At 36.3% G+C, this 20,759-nt stretch overlaps 1 protein-coding gene across 6 annotated transcripts in view; it reads left to right on the top strand.

Annotated features, from left to right (window-relative positions):
- Positions 1–19,586, top strand: part of SYK (spleen associated tyrosine kinase) — a 58,149-nt gene extending 38,563 nt beyond the window's left edge. For 3 of the 6 annotated variants that reach the window (XM_035569367.2, XM_035569368.2, XM_050716487.1), the window contains exons 5-14: positions 685–766; positions 1,816–1,862; positions 3,615–3,683; positions 10,374–10,467; positions 11,132–11,309; positions 12,611–12,820; positions 13,251–13,440; positions 14,756–14,896; positions 15,245–15,357; positions 17,295–19,586. In XM_035569367.2, coding sequence (XP_035425260.1) covers positions 685–766; positions 1,816–1,862; positions 3,615–3,683; positions 10,374–10,467; positions 11,132–11,309; positions 12,611–12,820; positions 13,251–13,440; positions 14,756–14,896; positions 15,245–15,357; positions 17,295–17,367 — 1,197 coding nt within the window. In that variant the 3' untranslated portion in view covers positions 17,368–19,586. The remainder of the gene's footprint in view (positions 1–684; positions 767–1,815; positions 1,863–3,614; positions 3,684–10,373; positions 10,468–11,131; positions 11,310–12,610; positions 12,821–13,250; positions 13,441–14,755; positions 14,897–15,244; positions 15,358–17,294) is intronic. The other 3 variants (XM_035569369.2, XM_035569370.2, XM_050716488.1) reach the window with 1 other exon arrangement.
- The last annotated feature ends 1,173 nt before the right edge of the window (positions 19,587–20,759 follow it).

The following is a 20,759-nucleotide window of genomic DNA, read 5'->3' on the forward strand; positions in this document are numbered from 1 at the left end:
GAACTTTAAAGCAACCTGCAAAACTTGCACATTTTTTGAAATTCTGTAAATTTTTCACTTGCAGACACCCACCTTCCTACCCAAATGTACCATAGCCAAAATAGCAGTCATGTACCTGTGATAAAATGGCAAAAGGCATGGACAGGATAATGCAGGAACACAAATGTGCACAACTATTGATACTATACATTTATTAATTGTTCACATCCCATTGTGAGTCTGGAGCCCAAAGAAAGCATTAAATAGGAAGATAATTCCTGCCCTAGAGTTTTGACCATCTTTAAAACAAAAACTCAAAAACAGACAAACAAACCAAACCAAAACAAAACAAAACAAAACAAAACCAACAAAGATAGAAATCAGACGTGTAAAAAGAAGTGATTTGCTCAGAGTTACAAAGCTGGTTCATAGCAGAGTCAGGTGTGGCATGTTATACTCACAAATCCAGTTCTTGGGTGAGGTTCCAGATTCAGCCAGGAAGTTGCTTCAGAAATATACACCTCTGATAGAGAGTAAAATAGCAGTAAAATTCTGCTGTATGCCCAGTTCATTTGCTGTAACATATATCAAATATTGTACATATGCATGTGATTATAAACAGACAATCTATTTAATAATACCTCTCTTACCTTTTTTTTCTCTCTCTTCTTTCTTTCTTTTTTTTTTTTTCTCTCATTCTGTTAGTTAGTTGAGCATTATTCATACAAACCAGATGGATTATTAAGGGTTCTTACCATTCCCTGTCCACGACTTGGCTTAGAAAGTGGTGAGTTATTCCTATTATTTTGAAATGGATAAATAGCTGTGTTAAAGATGATGAAAAATTCATGCATTTTTTTGACGTGGAGGGTGCGTGGGTGCAGATTTCTGCAGATGCAATTTTAAATTTGGATTTAAAAAAAAATGAAATATTAAATTTCTAACTTTTCAAATGAGTTAAGATCTGCCAGGTCATGCAGGATAGAGTCAGATCCTGTACCTTAAGGGATGATACCACCCGCAGCTCTAAAATTAACATCAGATCCAAAATGCAGTTTACTGCTCAAAATGGCAGTCTGTTGTACTTGGCCCGTACATGCTAACAGCGTGGCTGTCCTGGCACTCCTCCTCCAGTGACCTTTACTTCAAGCGGAGACTGGCATGCCAGCAGCTCTGGCACAAGCATTTTGGTTGGGTGCAATGAGACAGGTGAGCTGCTGGTAGATGAGGACTTCCCATGCTGGGGAGCACAAGAGACAGGCAGTACAAACATTTGGTTGCACCTGATGCTGAAAAGGGGGGTCTTCAAATTGCCACCCACTCACAGTGCCTGCAGGAATTAATTTCTGGGAGGGTTAGGGGTGTCCTGACCTCCAATGTGCTCTTGGGCCTCTTTCTTTTTTAATCCCATATGTCATCTGTGTTTACACAGATGAGACCTAGTCATCTCTTCCACTGCTTGCCAGGACAAAGATGCTCCTGCCTGATCCTTGTCTGACTCTTGCTATTCCAGAAGTGGTCTTGTCTCTCTCAGGGCCCCTCTTTTGTCTTTCTGACTGGAAACCAGGGCCATGGTGTACAGATATGCCCTTACTTTTTACACTCCCATTAAGGCAATGCACATACCTTTTTTTCCGTAGCAGCAAGTAGCAGAGTGTGACTGCCCCACATTAGAGCAAAAAGCCAAGAAGATGGGCCGGGAGAAATGCTGCAATATGATCTAAAAGCTAGAAAGTTGTCCCCCTATGTAATTATGTATTTATTTTTTGTAATTATTATTATTGTAGTACATTTCTAACCTTGTTCAGTATCTTTCTACATTTGATTCTTTTACAGATAATGTTGTTTTTGACACTCGGCCTCTTCCTGGAACCCCTTCAAAGGTAAGAGTAGGTGGTGATGTAGCAGTAAGTTCATTTAAGAAGCCTTACAGACACATAATACTCTAGGAATCATACAACTTGGATATTGTTGCAGTAAATTTTTTTTTAGGGATTGTTTTAGAAGTAGGTAGCAAATAAGCTTAACATTTTTGTCATACTTATTGTTTTCATCAGATTTTTGTACTGAGCTATTAAGCATTTAATTTTGTGAATTTGTTTTATATATATAATATACATGGAAATCAGTATCTTCATATATGTCTCATTGAACATTATGTTCAAAATGCCTCATTGAACATTAACGGTCAAGTTGTTTAGTGACTCCTCACTCGGAGGAGAGATACTGCTCTGTTTAAATTGCCCATTTTGAGACTGCTGGCAGAAGCAAAATGAAGGTTCACTTTATTGAGTAAAGCCAAATATTTTCATACCTGGTGGATGCGGTTAACATCTGCCTTTGCACAATGGCTTGACTCCTTGTGCAGTGAAAATAATAATTTTCACTACCAACTGGCACTGTTGCTGTCCTTGATTAGGTTTTAAAATTACTATCAGTATATATTTGACTATCTAATACAAACATTTGAGTTAAGGACTATTACCATAAAGACAGTGGAAATGGCTGCTAGGTGAAGTGCTGGGAGTTACTCTTGTTATAAAAGTATAATATGTAGCCATGTGCTATGTTCACCACATGCAAACACTTACACCCTTACAGAATTTATTTATTGTAAAATAAAAACTAAGGAGTGCCTTGGGTTTCCTTTATTCACAACTGGAAAGAGAATTTTATGAGGTAAAAGAACATAACAGATTCTATAAGCCTTTTCAATATGCAGTTACTGAATTCTCATACAGCTATGAAGAGGGTCAAGGATTGAGGAAGTTTGTTCTTCCATCAGGAATACGGACTGCATAGCTATACTTGATGTTTTTAAACAAAGTATACCTTTCTATGTAAAATCAAATAAAGATAAGCTTGGAAAAAAATATCATTTTGACCCAATCATTAGAAAAACTATTTTTTGAGCTACATAGAAAAAAAAAGAATTTGAAGTGACTAAGGATGTGAATCACATTACTATTTCAACCTGAGATACAGGCAAAATGCTTGCTCAATAAGTACTGCAGTTTTAATTAGGCAGGTATGATCTCTCAGTGACCACTAGAAATGCTTACTAGTCACATTTAATTAAATGAATGTACTCTTTTAAAACATAGTTGAATTTTTAAAAGTTATCTTTATACAGAACATAAGTGCACTTGAAAAATTTAAGGCCTGTTCATTTTTGTTGGAATTAATGTCAATTTGTGTGCTTTTTGCTTCAATAACCACAATGTTTGTTGTAAGACCAAGGGGTGCTTCCAGCTTTGCTTTATACATTAGTCATCCTTCAACACACTAAACTTAACAACTGATTCACATAGCTAAATATATTTGGAAGGAGTTTAAGCTCAGTAACAGAGGCAGAAGAAACATAGTGTAAAGCAACCAGGGAAGGGGCAGTCTGTGAATTAAACGCTGCTTTAAGATACATGTACAGATCCAAGGTGGTTTAAAATAACATCGTCTAAAGAAAATTTAGTGTTAAGATTTCATACACTATATTTGTTGCTTTATTTTTGTACTTAACCAGGCTCACACAAGAGAAAGGTTGGGTTATGTTCTTTTGTACTACATCTGTTTTGTAAAATACCTTCAGCAATTTTCCTGACACATTTACTGTTCCTCTTTGACATTGTGGTTTCTAGAGTTGGGCAAGAGGTGGAATTATCTCAAGACTCAAATCGTACACCTTTCCAAAGGCTGGCAGCAAAAAGGTGCCTCATACAGTCTTCTTAGGTTTTTGGTTGAGTTAAAAGGACTTACACTTAACTAATTTCACTCTTCCTTTTTCCTGTTGGCTTGCTGTTACTGAATGTGTGTCTTGAATACTAACAATCTGATTGTGAAGATTTTGTAAGCTTTCTGCTTTTTTTAGTAATCATCTGCATAACTGTAGCCTTAACTAAAGCAATAGCTTTAAAGAAGTTTAAAAAAAATGGGAGGGGAGGGGAAAGGGGGGCTATTTTCAAGTAATTTTTCACATCCCAAAATATTAGTACTGTTCTCAACATGTCTGCAAATAAAGTGTAAATGATAAAATGCTTCAGAAAACACTTACAGCAGAACAAAGTGATATTTCTAGCAGTAAATACCATTCCTAATTAGAAAATTGGCTTGGTTACTAGATTATTTCTGAGCACATTTAGGGAACAATTTGTTAATAGCAATCACAAAATGTATTCCTACAGAACTTGTGTGCACAAATCTTGTTATTCATTGAAGTTTAGGCAAGTGTAAGATTTTGCAAGACCAAGCAGAATGGGAAAGTAGATGTCAGGGTGTCAAAGGGAACACAGTCCTGTACTAATGAAAGTGTTGCTGCATGGCCAGAAAATGATACTGTCCAGTAATTGGTGCAGTTGTGAAGCATGTAATTAATTATGGGCTTGCACGCTGAGAATAATATGTGTGTTCCTATTCTACCCACGATTCTTTCATTTTATTTGTTTATTTATTTATTTATTACTGGTTGCTCTGGAACAAAAATGAGCAGGCACAAAAAGCCCTAGAGATACACTGCTGTTCAGAAAAGCTGACATATAGTATATTTGATAATCCTGATAAAAACAACTATTCTTTTTTTATACAACTTTAGTTCACTGTTATATTAAGGTACCAGTAGCTGTTGTCATCTGCACACCCTCAAAATTATTATAGGACTCTTGCCTCATTTTTATTCTCTGTCATTTTATACAATTATATATATAATATCTGGGCATGTTCTAAAGCTATCTGGAAAAAATTGCCTTACTATCACATATTAGACAAGAGGGGCATTTTGGCTATGTTCAGAAAAGTGAGTATGGAGTCTGAAGCCTCTAGACATGGCTTTGGTCACTGCTGTCTGTTCACATAATAAAACCTGTGCTTCTGTCAGGTTGCTTTCTGCAATAAAACGCCTTTATTCTGCTTCCCAGGGAAAGCACACAGAGTACTAACTGCAGCATAGAGAGAAAAACCAATCATTTAAGGAAATAATTCAGAAATCTGTTTGGATCATATTTTTTCTTTAAGCACAAATTTCATCTTACTGACAAATTCAGACCCTAAAGAAAACAAACAAACAAACAAACAGTCCAGCTTTTAACATTTCCAAGATTAGCCATCCGTTAGCCCCAACACAGACAGCTTACCTAACACACCTAACACCCTTACACCTGGTTACTTACATACAGCTACTTCTCTTACATCAGACAGTAAAGCATAAAATTTACACCGTTATATTTTTTCTGACTTGCAAAATGTGTTGGTATTATTATTATTATTATTATTATTATTATTATTATTATTATTATTATTATTATTATTATTATTATTTCACGAACTGATTATTTGTATGTATTTTTAGCACTCTGATCAATTTTTTTTCAGCTGTTTTACTCGTGAAATCGTCATTTTAGACTATTTAAATGAACTTGTGCCACCTAGTGGTAACCTAGTTTTAGTGAAAGTTCATTGAGTAGTTGGCTACCATGGTCTTTGTCATGCAGCATTTTGCTTCGCAGTTGGTTTAGCAAAATAAGATGACTTTATGGTTCTAGGTATACGTTTGGTTTATTGCAAATCAGAATTACTAACGTGAAAAGAAATAATACTTGCTGTACTAATTGCCTGCATAAATACAATATTTACTATCAAATAACAGTCTTTACTATATAAATGAGACAGAAAAATGGGAGCCTTTTCATTCATATTTTAAAGCAAATGGTAAATGCATCTCATTCTCAGTGTAGCAACTGGATGCTATCATACATGCTTAGGGGTTATCCTGCTGAGGCCTTAACCATACACAGAAAGTGTTATTCCTTTTACTAGAGAGTTACCTTTGACTCAGACCAAACTCTCTACCTCCTACTTTCCTCTTATTGTGGGTATGGCTCTATTATTACAAGGCTGCTACATCAGTAAAGTCAGTCCCTAATAAGGGAAAGAATAGCATATTTAGATTAGATTAACTGTGTATATCTGAAAATTTCAACCAATTGAAATAAAAACCTAGCTGAAAAATAAATAAAATAAAATAAAATAAAATAAAATAAAATAAAATAAAATAAAATAAATCTGTTCATGTTAAAAAATGGTCAAGGTCACAGCAGCAATCTAGTAGGAAAGCATGATATGACATCTTGCCTCACAGTTTACAAGAGTTCATAAAACACGGTATCACATAATATGTGCCATTTTTAATGGGTTCCTCTAGCAGAGTCTTCATATATTATTTTTTTAAGTGTAAGAGCAAGTTCACAGTTATTTTGCCCATTCTCTGGTTCTGATAAGAATATAAGGAGTAATCCTCTAGCCTATACATGGGCTGTATTAAGGCAAAGCTCCCTTTGTCAGAAAAGACCTGCAGAATTAAACTTGCTGCTTTTAAAGCAAGGACAGAAAGGACTCTGAATTTGAACGACAGTTAAATAAAAGGCAGTTTTTGTTGTACTATTACCCAGGCCACCAGATATACAAAGATACATAACTCCTGCACCATTTCTAGACCGTGGCTCTTGACTGCAAGAGAAAAATTCCAACCTTTCTGTTAGAATATCCTGTTCAAAGGCAAGCAGGGTGCTACGTGTCACAAATACATAATTGTCAGAACTAAGGAAGAGAATGCTGCTGTTTGAGGTTTTCTGAGTGCTACACAATATTCCCAAGTTACTCGCATGAGCTGAAAAGGTGAAGCATCAAATTACAGTTCAAACAAATATTAATTTTATATATATATATATTGTTAAGCTATTTAATCGAACTGCAGCAATGGGGAATATCATTCCACACATACATATGTATTAGTTAACTAAGCTAGCCTTAATGATATGTAAGACATTATCACTCATCTTAAACATGAGAAGCTTTCTGAGAAGGAATCCGCTCAAAAGTTTGTTAAATTTGGTGTTACTGTGTCATCTACAGAGATTAACTCACAAGAATAGAAGTAAAGCACTTGTTTTTAATGCACTTTCTGAACAAGATGACCCGGTCCTTTCTGATTCTTTTGTTTTGTTCTTGAATTATAAAGGAAAGGAAATGTCTGTCTACCTCTCACATAAGGAGTCAGCTATGTCATAGTCAAAAGTATATTTTTACCAATTTTTCTGCACTGGTGAAGAGCTTCTTGTGAGACATATGAATATGGTGTATGTCAGTTTGTTTGTCCAGTGGAAAGTATGCCAGTTCATACACTGAAACCTAGATTCATGGATATTTAACTACTTCTCTAGTGCCCAGGTAATACTAATCACATGAAAGTATATGCCCTCTGAGGTTTTTAAAGTTTGAGTTTGAGGGGCTGTCTAGTACTGTCTGAGCCTACTGAACTTCTAAGTGTTTCTGCCCCATTGTTCAGCAATAATCACATAAATCTCACTTATCAGATTTATACAAGGTATTGCAGCGGAATTACCATCATTATATTTCTGCCTGCAGCGTTGTTACTACATCAAACAAGAATCACTTCTTGCAGCACAAAGTTCACGTCCATTTGAAAACCTGAGTTTATTGCTTTAAAGGCCTTTTTCAAAGTGCTTGTATCTCATTTCTCCTAAGCTTCAGCTATAGTGACAAGTGGTGCACAAACTTTTTACTCATTTGAAAACTAGAAAGATCTGCTGACATTGTACCCTATATGGGCTTAACTTATATTCCTCATCATGTAACAGCAACCACAAACTCTAGCAAGAACTTGACCTTTTGTGGAAAGGAAAAAGGGCTACCATGCTTCATTCATTAGCCTGGAGCTACAGATGTGCTTCACATAACTGTGACAACAGAAAGGTTTCAGTGTTTTAAGTGAGAGGTATGATGTGGGACATTCCAAGGCTCAGATACTCACATCACTCTTTAGGTTTATTGTCAAGGTACTCCCCAGAATGAACAGAGAACAATTGATAAGTCCTACTAAAGCTTTCAAAAAGCATATAAGTCCCAGAACAATGTGGTATCTTGGAGATGTCGTTTACTGAATACTTTGCATTTCTGTCAGAAAGATTATTTTAAGGATAAAGTATGCAAAAGTATTCTTTGAAACTGTTCTGTGATCATTCCAAACTGTGATCATTCCAAAGCATTTCATAACTTTTCTTCCAGTATCTTGGAAGCTGCCACTGAAGATTCAATATCTGAGCCCCTTTCCAAATTTGTCAACATATTTTTCTCCTTTTTTGACCCTCGTTTTGAACTCCTTGGCCAAGAAGTGTTAACTGAAGGCTTCCATAAAACCCATGCAATGTAATAATTTGCAACAGCTTCCTTTGTACATATATCTATCTAACTACAGGTATTAATGTCAACCTATATTGCTTTGTATCCACTCAGTGAGTTACTTGTTTCTAATTATCTTTTGGACTGTAAAATTATCTCCCTATAAGTACACTTAACTGCGGAAGCAAGAACAAATCTAGAAAGCCATTCAGTGGAGCTAGAGACACTTCCCAGTGGTGATAGGGAATGGGTCATAGTAATTATCAGTAAGATTAAAAAACAAACAAAGAAAAAAGGAGTCTTGGCATGTTCTGAAGCAATAAAGAATATATTAAATCCACAAATTAAAATGACTGTGTCCTCAGTAACTGTAATTGCATCTGATTTGATTTTCCTTTGGAAAAAAAATAGTGTTGATTGACCATAAGTATTTCCTTATATATCTGGAGATAGCATAGGGAAAAACTATCCTAAGTGTGTTCACAGTAAAACTGGTAGCCTATTGCTTGAGGAGCTTAGGATTGAATTCCAATTTTAGTTCCGTTTTTTTTTTTTTTTTTTTGGTTAGTGAATTTTTTACCAAGGCATATGTCCTGTGTGTAAAATCAAGTGATTTAGGCCTTGGAAATGCAGGTCTTAACATGCAGATCTGGCAAGGTTTACCTGGCTAGGAAAACAAAATCAGGACTGAGGAGAAAGAGTGGATCTTGTTCTATACCATTCGTCTCCTTATTCTTGAAGCTGGCTGGTCAGTTTTGTCCCTGACCTATCTCAGAACTGTGTCAGTAGTCTTGTGGCTTACCCTGATAATAAATGGCCTTTCAACACTGTTCCACAAGACTAAATGACTCAAGTCAGAAATGTTACCCTTACCATCTGTGATGCCACCACACTCATCCCGCTAGGTGAGAATCTTGCTGAGCGTTTGTCTCTTACTTGTGGTTTGCTGTAAAGTTTGTGTAGAAACCTCTTCTGCTTTATCCACCTGGGCAGATTACTTCATTATGATTTAATGATCTGTACATCCTGGGTCAAACAGCTGCTTCCAAGTGATAAAATGCCAATTAACTCCTAGACATTTCCCTATTTCATCTTACTTGCAAACCACAACTGTTTCAGGCAGAAACTTATACCACTGAAATCTTCAGTTATTAAAAATAATTATATACTTGAATATTTGCAAAATATCTTTATCCAGTGTTTTGCAAGTACAATGCATTTTTATTTCCTACTAGAACTGAGCAAACTCTTGCTGATCTCCGAATTTCTGGTTTTGAAGCACTCTCTTAGGAAAGTGAAGTCATTCAGCACTAGAGTAAAAATTTAACATTGAGAAAGAAACATTACTGATTTGCAGAAATAATTTCTGTAATTCTCCGTTCTTAAAAGTAATGTCTCCCTGATCACAGACAGAACAAAGCAGGTTATAAATTTCACTAACCTATAGATTATTGTGTGAAATTCATCCTTCAACCAAGCAGCTACAGAACACACAGTTTCTTCCAGGTTCGTTTGTGTGCTCCATCAAATTCTTCTGACTAAAACAACAAAGGCAGAGGAATAATATTTGAATCAGATTTTCAAATGTAGTAGAAATTTGGTAATTTTCTCCCTCCTCAGACCAGAAAGAGCAGACAGGCTGGCCCAGAGTATCTGGTCCATGATGTTCATTCATTCAAGCCTATTAAAATAATTTCTTTTTTACCCTTGTTTCATCCAAGTTGAGACAGTCTACAACATCCACAGGAAAAACAGGGTAGGGTTTTTGTTTGTTTGTTTTCATTAGTTCTAGGAACTTCTCTACGGCCCAGATATAGTGAGAAAGAACTTGGAGGGGGAGGAAGGACAAATTAAAGGGAAATTCTTAGGATTTGCAATGTTACATGGCAGATTTGAAGACAGCATGAAAATTTAATATCTGCAGGGTAAGATTTGTGCATGACCCATTCCAGTTAATTCTCTCAGATCAAATGTTCTGAAATATTTGCAGTAACTTTTTATGCTTTAGCAGTGTATGTGTAATTTGGCCTGCATATATACTCAAGCAATAGCCTCCAGAATGAATAAGCTTTGTTTGATCCTTTTCTTACTCTCTGATTCTTATCTATGTGTCTCTTGCAATCATTATGCCATAATCCTCCGGAAAAAAAATGCTTTTAACTTACATATATATTGCTAAACTTAATAATTCTATCTGTGTGCTACAGCTTCAGCCACCTATTGGCTCCCCATCTGATGACCAAGCAGCTTTTAATCCTTACGTGCTACAAAGGACAAGAGGTCTTATAGAAGCAGAGAAAGGTAAGCAGAGTAATTTATGCTATGAATAACATCTGTTTCCTTATGTGAGAGGTCTTCCTTCTACCCACATTTCTTTTTTCTTGCTTATATTTCACACCATGTTGTGTATTGTTTTACTACTATCATAGCTCAAGTCTGGTAGCTGAGATTGCCAGACGTCAGCGTCTGTAATAGAAGTGTTTTAACAGTAATCCCTTTTTTGCATGTTGAAGTGGAGGATTATTATCTCTTTGACTCTAAAAGCTGCATCCTTACACTTCATAGAAAGAATTGTGCCCCACTGAATCCACAGTGCCAAGCTGTTGCCAAGGCTTTCTGTAAAATGTAATTAAATATTGCATTCCAAGTGAAGAATTGTCTGAGCGCTAATGGGAAGCGCTAAGAAGAAAGGCACATCTTTAACCCTTCTTCTGTCAAGGAGCCTCCTAGCAGTAACATTATGCGGTTATTCAACAGCTAGAACATGTCACCAGGTAGAGGTCACTCTATTTTGGGATGTTCTAAAGTGCCTGTGGCTGGACTGCATGTGGTTTTGTTATAATGCACTCATAAGTCAAGCCCAAAGATGCAGTCGATAATCCTGAACATGAATGTGGTGAATATAAAACTGTGACAGCAAAATAGTCTCACATAATCTCTGATATGTTTATTCACTGAACTGCAGGTGATCAGAGAGAGGCCTTACCCATGGACACCGAGGTCTACGAAAGTCCATACGCTGATCCAGATGAAATGAAACCAAAAAATGTCACTCTTGACAGGAAATTGTTAACCCTGGAGGAAGGAGAACTTGGATCTGGCAACTTTGGTACTGTAAAGAAAGGGTTCTATAAGATGAAAAAGTAAGTATTTATTTCTGTTTTCATGAAGTTTAATCCTTAAAATCTTTATCACTTATCTGAGCAGAAGTAATTTTACCTTGTCATTTGGGTTGACAGATTGTACCCAAGTAATTTGGCCCAAAATTCACCAGTTTCTGTCTTTGTACATGGAAGCCCGTGCACTCATTTTCTTCAGCTTGCAAACATCTCTTGGCTGCAGCATAGTCACGTCCTAGTTCTTATTTTTGTCTGTAAAGTGGGGAAATGCCCATTATTACTATTTACTCTCCTCTCTGGGATAAAATAGAGTGAGAAGTCCTCTGCCTTTTCACTACACAATGTATGGGCAGTCATACTACTCCTTGTCTTTCACAACTGCAGTCTCTCTAAGAGAAATTGTGTAGAGTGTCATGCACAGTTTACCTGGAGCAAATGGATTTTCACCTAAAATAATTACGATAAATACCTGTTTCATGAAGCTGGAGGGTTGATTTTCAAGTAGACAGAACATGTTGTGTCCTCCCTTATCATGCAATTTCTGTAGCAACAGACCCTGTTTAAACTGGCAGAAGTGGGAGCACCTGACTGTTTGTGCATTTTCATAATAAAATGTTATCAGTATGTTGTTTAAGTGCATGGACTGATTATGTATACACTTTTACCATTCAGAACTGGAGGCATTTCTTTAACTGAGATTTTCAGAGCCAAGGAGGATTTTTCGTTTTCCAGTACAGTCTGAGGGGATTTGAAGGGCTCTGGTGCCAGCTTGTGTATTTGCTAATCTTGTTTCACAGCATTTGTTCGTATTTGAGCTCTGCCATCTCATCAGTGACTTTTTCATGTATATGAGCTGTAGGTTGCAGGAGCAGGCTTAGTTTCTCTGTAGGTCAGAGCACTGCCTTGGGGCTTTCCAATGCTGCATATTCTAGTCTCACCCCCAAAACACCTCAGTGCTGAGAAAGGCCCTTATAGTTTTTCTTCTGGGAGCTCTTTAGTAAATCTTTCCACTAGTCCTGGTCTTTTTATTAGTTGAGACTAGCCAGAATGGACAAGATAATACTGTTAGGTACATTTATTTCAAAGCTTGTCTAGACCTTTTATAACTACTTTTAATTTTCTTTCTATTCTCTTTCTTTTGCTTAGCTGTCCTCTGAGCATTCGATAGTTATTCCCATTACAATCAGTTTCTTTTCTGTCTTAATGTTCAATTCTGTTTTTTGTCACATTTTGTACTGTGTGCAGAGGAGCATCAATTGACGATTATGTATGTTTGCACACAGATTTTTCATCAACTAATCCCAGAATTGGATTCTTCTTTGTAGGGGTGCCAAGCCAGTGGCTGTAAAAATTCTGAAGAATGAGAGTAATGATCCAGCCATAAAGCATGAATTACTGAGAGAAGCAAATGTAATGCAGCAACTGGATAACCCATATATTGTCCGAATGATAGGCATATGTGAAGCTGAGGCCTGGATGTTAGTAATGGAAATGGCTGAACTTGGGCCACTGAACAAATTTTTGCAAAAAAATAGGTATGTAAGCTTTGATTCCTTTTCATAGCATTTATCCAAAAGGGGGAAAACAGACAGGTCTGTTTTGTCTTTAAATTCAGGGACATTTTACATTGAAATGCCGTTTATCTAATAATTAGTTATTGTAGTTACTCTTCACCTAGACATAAATGTCTTGCAGATGTCTCCAAACTGTCAAACCTTTCTGGTAAAATAGTGCATTCTGAATAAATTAAAGAATTTTCAGACATTCTTCAATTGCTCATTTATTGATATGTTCACATATTGTCTTGTTCAGGACATGCTTATGCTACCTGTTCTAATTAAAGCTTAGCTAAACATAAATGGATCACATTGCTAGTATGATGTGAGGAAGTTCATAGGCAGAATTTGTATTAGAACTTGAAAAATCATGAAAATGAACTCTTAAAGATTCAATTATGATTTCCAGACATGTCACGGAAAAGAATATAACAGAGCTGGTACATCAGGTTTCCATGGGGATGAAATACCTGGAGGAGAATAACTTTGTGCATAGGGATCTGGCTGCAAGGAACGTGCTATTAGTCACCCAACATTATGCCAAAATCAGTGACTTTGGACTTTCTAAGGCTCTTAGCGCTGATGAAAATTATTACAAGGTAAGGTTTACGTAAGATACCAAAGCTGTGTATTTGTGTATTAACATACCTTAATGAGGTTATTTTCAGATTAAGTGCAGTTGTTTTTAAGAGTTGAAAATAAGAAATGCTATGTGTCATTTATTGTTTCACAGTCTGCTAGTAGGTCATGGATTTTTTAAATGAGTGATCAACGTTAAGAGATAGGGAGGGAAAAGATAATCCCTTGCATAGTTGCTTCTTTTATTTACTGTCAGTAAATTTGTCATTAGAGGGTAGAAATATTCTGTAGAAATTAGATATTTCCTTCCATAAAAGGGGGAAAAAGTCTTTGTTGCAGGTACGAATTTAGTACATGGTTTTCACCATGTCCAAGGGCAATATAGGCTAGCACACTGTGTAACCAGCAGAATTGGATTGGGGGATTTTGTTGAAGGAGTATAGTTGGTAAGCAATCATTGGATATAAGAAATGTTTGTTCAGATTAGTTTTAAATTATTTGGATCTTTGTACAGCTAAAGAGACTGAAATAACTACCACATCTAATGAGGTAAAAACATCCTTGGGAGATGAATGTTCTACATGTCTACATATTCTTTTCTGATATATTGCTCTTAAAGTTAAAATTATTTATTTTTGCCTGTTTCCTTTCATCAGTAAGTCAGACTATGAAACACTGCAGAGAAGGAGCAAGCACATACTGCCTTCTGATGACCTTCCTATGGGAACAGTAACTGCTGCCAGAAAAGGCAGTAACATCACTGCCACTAGCCTAGCTTGTCAGAGGTTTGAGATCTGGTATCAAAGGCCCATTCCTTTTACAACTTCACAAAATACAGCGGGATTATATTACCAGATCTAGCATTGTGCTGGTATGGTTTGACACTTGCATTGTTGTAACACAGTGTTATGGCATAATTTAAGCAAATTGCAGCTTGCAGCTGCTTTGAAACAAAATATTGACTTCAGCTAAAAAGAAGACTCAATGTAGCTAAGTAGATATCTCTTACCTCCTGCAAAAAATAGATTTGAAAAATCTTTGAAAGAGTTTAAAATTGAATGCTGCTGAAAACATAACTCCAGGTCTTTTAGCTAAGCTTTGCTTTACCATAGCATTCATTTCAGTGCATTATTTGAGTGTGGAAGATTAAGAACAATTTTATAACAGTTTTGAAGAAGCTGCGGCATATTTTCTCTAATGCCAGCTACATCAGAAATACTTGGTACAAATGCAGGCAAATCTAAGTTAAATTGACATATAGGAATTACGGTGTTGTTTACTACGTACTACTGTCTTCTAGACTGCTTTTTTCTTTTCTGTTATTGCTTATTTTAGGCACAAAGTCATGGAAAATGGCCAGTCAAGTGGTATGCTCCAGAATGTATGAATTTCTACAAGTTTTCTAGCAAAAGTGATGTCTGGAGCTTTGGGGTTTTAATGTGGGAAGCTTTCTCTTATGGGCAAAAACCATATAAGGTGAGTAGTTCTATCTGGCAGTTCTTTTACTGTAAAAATTCAGAGCAAATTTTAACCAACACCTTTCTTTTTATACCTGCAAGAGTAGTTACAGGTTGAAGAAGGCCTTAGCACCCCATCTTCAGGTTGGAAATTAGGAGAAATTTATTCTCAGAAAGAGTAGTCAGGCATTGGAATGGGTTGCCCAGGGAAGTGGTGGAGTCACTGTCCCTGGGGACGTTCAAGGAAAGGTTGGATGTTGTGCTTGGGGACATGGTTTGGTGGGTGACATTGGTAGTAGGGTGATGATTGGACCAGATGATCTAGGAGGTTTTTTCCAACCTTAATGATTCTATGATTCTATTCCAGGGTATGAAAGGTGGTGAAGTCGCACAGATGATTGAAAGAGGAGAACGAATGGAACGGCCTGAAGCTTGTCCAACAGAAGTCTATAACTTAATGAAATTGTGTTGGACATACAAGTGAGTGTGATGATCTCTCTTTTAATAGCAGTATAATTTAGTCTGCATAGTTGACATCCAGAAAGTATAATATAAGAGTATTTCAAAGCATATCATTTCAGCTGGTATTTAGCTTACAAACAACATGCAAAGGAAGGAGTCAGTTACACTTTCAAATGAAAATTATGTGAGTTATCAAATGTACCACAGGAATCTGATTTTAAACAGGTGATCTATTTTTTGCTGGAACTGTTATAAATAAATAAATAATTAAAAAAGTATCATCAGAAACAATTATTCCACCAGAATGTCAGTCTGATGCATTTCAAAAAGAAAGTATGAAATTAATGAAACATTCCTGTTTCATTCTGGTTTGTATTTGGTTTCATTTTGGTTTCCAAGACTTTACTAAAATTTCAATCATGTTATCAAATCACTCCTCTATTGCTCACTTATTAATTGTTTTGACTTTTTCTTCTGTCATTTCTAAATATCTGCAATTTGGATACCACATTGACTTCCTACTAGTGAAAGGCAAAACATCTTTCCAAGTTGTACCTAATGTTTAGGAAACATTTTTTTCTGATCAGCAACATTTCAAAAGTTAGAATTATGAAATACAGATAAGAGGGAAAAAAGAAAGAAGAAGGAAGGAAGGAAGGAGGGAAGGAAGGAAGGAAGGAGGGAAGGAGGGAAGGAAGAGAAAGAAAGAAAGAGAAAGAGAGAGAGAAAGAAAGAGAGAGAGAAAGAAAGAGGAAGAAAGAGAGGAAGAAGAGAGAGAGAAAGAGAGAAAGAGAGAGAGAGGAAGAAAGAGAAAGAGAGAAAGAGAAAAAGAGAGAAAGAGAAAGACAGAGAAAGAGAGAGAGAAAGGAAGAAAGGAAGAAAGGAAGAAAGAAAAAGAAAGTAAAGAAAGAAAGAAAGGGAGAAAGAAAGAAAGAAAGAAGGAAAGAAAGCCCACCTAATACTCTCTTTTTTTTTTTAATCAGTATATTGCAAAATTTCATTTAAAATGTTTTACAATTTGTCATTTTAAACTATTTTGTTGAAGCTACCTTTAGCTGTAGAAAGGGTTCCAAAAAGCATCCGAAGTCCATTGTCATTTACTTTGCCAATTCACCATCTGGAGAGTACATGAAGAATATTTTCAGCAAAGGTCTCTGGGTTCCATTTCAGGAGGTGTGGTACTTCACCTTTAGGTACCTTGCTTCTTCGGTAGTTTTATTACACCTGGTACTCTAGAAAGAACATGGAGCCATAAAATAATTTCTGCATTTTTGTTTGTCTCAAATAATGCTTTAGCAGTTTTAGAGTAAATCTGTATCATTTTCTTTGTGATTAGTAATCATATTATCAAGGGTAGTGGTTTTTATTTGTTTGTACTCGAATATCCTTAACATTGGAAAGGAAAAGAAAAAAAATAAAAAAAATCCATAATAAGAATGCTCAGGTCATGCAGTATAACTATCTCAATATGTAATGTATTATTGTCAGGTCTTGTCACTTTAATTATATTCTCCCAAATCAACAGAGGTGCAGATAAAGAGGAAATGAAAGCAGTATGGCCATGTATTGTATGCCTAGGCTTCTCTCAGTAGAGCTAAGCTGCTCTGTATGACTGTAGTACCCATTGTAAGGCAGATAATGCCCTGTAAATTTTCTTTCCTTCTTACTACTGAAGTAAACAAAGTAGAAAATTAAATGGGGCCGATTTACCATATATTTCTAGTAACACCTTCATCAACAGAAAGTAGCAGGCATGACAATTAATTCACTGACAGGATGCTCTGTATTGTCATTTGCCACTTGATTATCACTTGGTAGCAACATTTTGGTAGCCTTAAAGTACTGTGAGCAGCTTATAGGATCTGTCACTGAGATAAAGTCCAAGGTGTTGCAAGGCCAATGTACCTTTTCAGCTTCCTCCTTCCTGTGCAGTGATATTTGTCATCTTTCCACAGTGTTGATGACCGACCAGGATTCGTTGCGGTTGAGCTGAGATTACGTAACTACTATTACGACATTTCCCACTAACAACATTAAGAACAGCAGCTGCCTTGTCTTCAGCAAACATCTTCTAAGAAGCAGTTCAGTTTCCAAAACCAAGTGGCTTGGATTTTTGTACTTCCACTTTCACCATATAAAGCTCGGAGCTAAGCCCTGTTTGTAGGTTTGCCTTTTCTTTCTTGCTTACAGAATAGCAAGCTCCAAAATAAAGTTGAAAACATTGGAATACAAAGTGAGCAGCACGAATATAAGTGCGGATGCTTAGACTTTTGCTACCTTCCATTTCATTTTATTTACAGCTTTATAGGCTTTACATTTTTCTGTCATGTAAAAGTATTTGAAGTCTTTCAGCCCTCTTCCTGTATTGTATTTGAGTTCAGATGGGGATTTAAATTCTTGTAAATCATTTTTTTAGCTCTTAAATAAACCAAGTATTGTTCCAGCTTTCCCCCTACCTGAGGAAGAATAGCATAAGCACTTCTCACAGTGAAGGAAATTCGCTGTGAAAGTGTCAGTCATTTTGACTGACAGTGTGTTTGATTTTACCCCCAAGCTGCTTTATAACCAAATTGTGTTCTCAGTAATAATGTAAGCAGCAAGATACTGGGAGATGAGAATTTCTAACACGTGGAAAGAGGAATCATCAGCTCTTAACCTTTAAGTGTTACCAGCTCCTCTCTTTCCTCACCTCATGTGGAAGCCCAGCTGTCCATCAGGGTGTTATTTTTTTTCCTGGTGGAACCTGGGAACTCAGGGACTTGCTCTCACCTTGGGACAAAGTGTATCAGCACCTTAGACAATGACTCTGGGTTTTAGCCTGAAGTCCATAAGTGCAGTTCCTGAAAAGGCAGCTGTGCATTGAAAGGTGAAGGAGCAACAACTTTTTCCTTTGTGTGGTCTGAGCCTTCTCTAGAGATATCTTTTCCGTGTACCTCTTTGGATATACCAAAGCTTCTTGTGTTTTGTTGAGTGACAACCATTTCTTTTTTCAAACCTTTCTTGAAAAGCATTTGTGAGAATTCACCACAGTTTATAACCTCTGAAGCTAAGTTTCAGTCCCAGATCAAATGTTTTAAAATAGGCTTAAGGATATCCAGTTTACTTTCATCCTTTCCTAAATGTTAGTATTTATCCTGTTATTAATGTTAGTGAGCATCTCAGGAAAAGGTGTTTGTCGTACCATTTTTTTTAATGGCCCAAGCAGGGTTTCCAGTACTGTGTGTGTATAGCAATGATAATTACAAATTATGTAACCAATCTCTATTCGCATTTTTTACCTTTATGTGTTTTTTATCCAATCTCATTTTAAATATTCTAGAAGTCAAAATTTCTGCTTGTGTGTTCCCCACAAGCAGGCACATTACAGGCACTTATGTGTATCTCAGGATTCTACTAGATATAGAGATTTTAGAAGAATATGAAAAATAAGATTTAGAGTTAGATATACTTGTTGCATACAGCTGTTTAGAGCATATGTTTTTAATTGTTTGAACAGGGTACTCTTAGAGATGCAGTGATTTTTTTTTTCCCTAGGAAAGAAATTGTGTGGGCAATTACAATGAGAAAGTGTGAAAAAATATGCATAAAATATGACTATAAAAATGTGGGATTTACTGTAAAACCATTTGTTTCTTTATACTCATTTTATGGTGTATTTAAAAAAAAAAAAAAAAGCCTAGTGATTTTGGTAGTTTCATTTTGGGGAATCCAGTGCCAGAAACTTCAGAAAGCACATGCTACTGAAAGATACTGAGTGCAATAGGCCATGTTTCAAATGTGAGTCAAACATGACTTATATTCAAGATAATTTTTTTATTATTACTTTTAGTAAACATTTTTTCTACATGAACAGCTTGCATAGATGTTGCCCATAGTTATATATAGTTGTTTTTTAGCATTATCCCTATTGCAGAGAAACTGTCAGCTTTGTATGTGCAATTAGTACATTCATGGGGATATCAGTCATAAATCAATTGCACAAATCAAAAACAATTGCACAGCCAGTGAGTGACAGCACTCTATTTCCCTGCAATATATATGTATATATGTTTTTAAAAATGTTACCTAGTAGTAGAAAACTGGAGGAATAGTTCTTCCCCTCTCTTCTGAGTGAATGTCTCTTTTGGTGTTGCTTGATTGTTTTTAGCTTCACTGTTCTGTAATAAAAGTTTACAATGAGGATATGAAGTATTTTGAAATAACTGGATTAGGTTTTTAAACTGAGATTAAAGACATTGTTTTAGAAACTCTGCTGTTTTAAGAAGAATCCTTCAGATTTAAAGTGTTTTCTGAAAAATGCTGATGATGTGCAGAGCTTGTGTATTTACTGAATTACTGTAGTTGTTGTAGAAAACTGAGATTCCCTTATTGACACTGAGTGGTACCTGACAGGACAGATAAACCCACTAAGGCCTGAGGCTGCTTTTGGAACTACTCAGGGCTAGCAGGAAAATCCCTCAAAATATGTGTGTTGTTATTACACCTAAGCCTTTCCAAGATACTGCATTTCAGTGACACTGTGCTGCATATGGGAAGTTAGAGGTGCTGGGAGCCAAGCTATCCAACGATTTCTGCATTACGAGTATCAGCTGTGCAGGGTTTAAAGTCACATTAGTCCACACGGAGCCTCCCTTAAACGTGCAGGCCACTCTTTTAGATATTCTGAAAAAACAGAGATCTTAACTCTTTTATTTAGCTTTTGCTGCAAGGACAAGTCTCCAGGAAAGAAAAAGCTGGATGTGACTGAGTTTGAGACTGAATAATAAATAACAAAGGCTAAAAGATAGACAACTCCTCAAGCAGGTACTTCCAACTTCCCATTTGTAGGAATGTGCTGTAAACAGCCACTGGTATGAAGAGGCCTTTGTATTTTTTGTATATGGATTTGATTATTATTATTACTGTTGTTGTTGTTATTGTTATTAATTTTAGATTGATTCATATCAGAAATGCCATTTGGCAGTATAGCCCCATAAGTAATTGTCAGAGCAGAGCTAAGGGGTAGCAAACCGCAGCATGGAGGCAGGGGAGCTGGTGTGAGTGACTCAGGGAAGAAGAAGCAGGTGAGAACATGTAAAATCAGTTTTTCCTTAAAGGAAAATACAGTGTGTTTACAGTTTTGTAATTTAGGACTCAAATCTACAAATGCATGTTTATTTTTGAGAATGGGAGTCCATCCACCTTTTTCCATACAGACCAACCCAAACTGCACAAAAAATAAATAAATAAATAAATAAAAATGCACCAATCTCCACCTACTTCAAACACGGTGCAAAACAGGGAATTTTAAGCAGAGAATGGAGGGTATCCATACATTTTATTTCTGGAATGATTGCAGTCAGAACTGCAGGTTTGGTGAAGTGAGCATCTGAGAATGGCCTGAAGAGCCTGGTTTTGTGGTTAAGCAGCTCTATGACATG

This window comes from Cygnus atratus, chromosome Z, assembly GCF_013377495.2.
Source record: "Cygnus atratus isolate AKBS03 ecotype Queensland, Australia chromosome Z, CAtr_DNAZoo_HiC_assembly, whole genome shotgun sequence".
Classification (NCBI taxonomy): domain Eukaryota; kingdom Metazoa; phylum Chordata; class Aves; order Anseriformes; family Anatidae; genus Cygnus; species Cygnus atratus.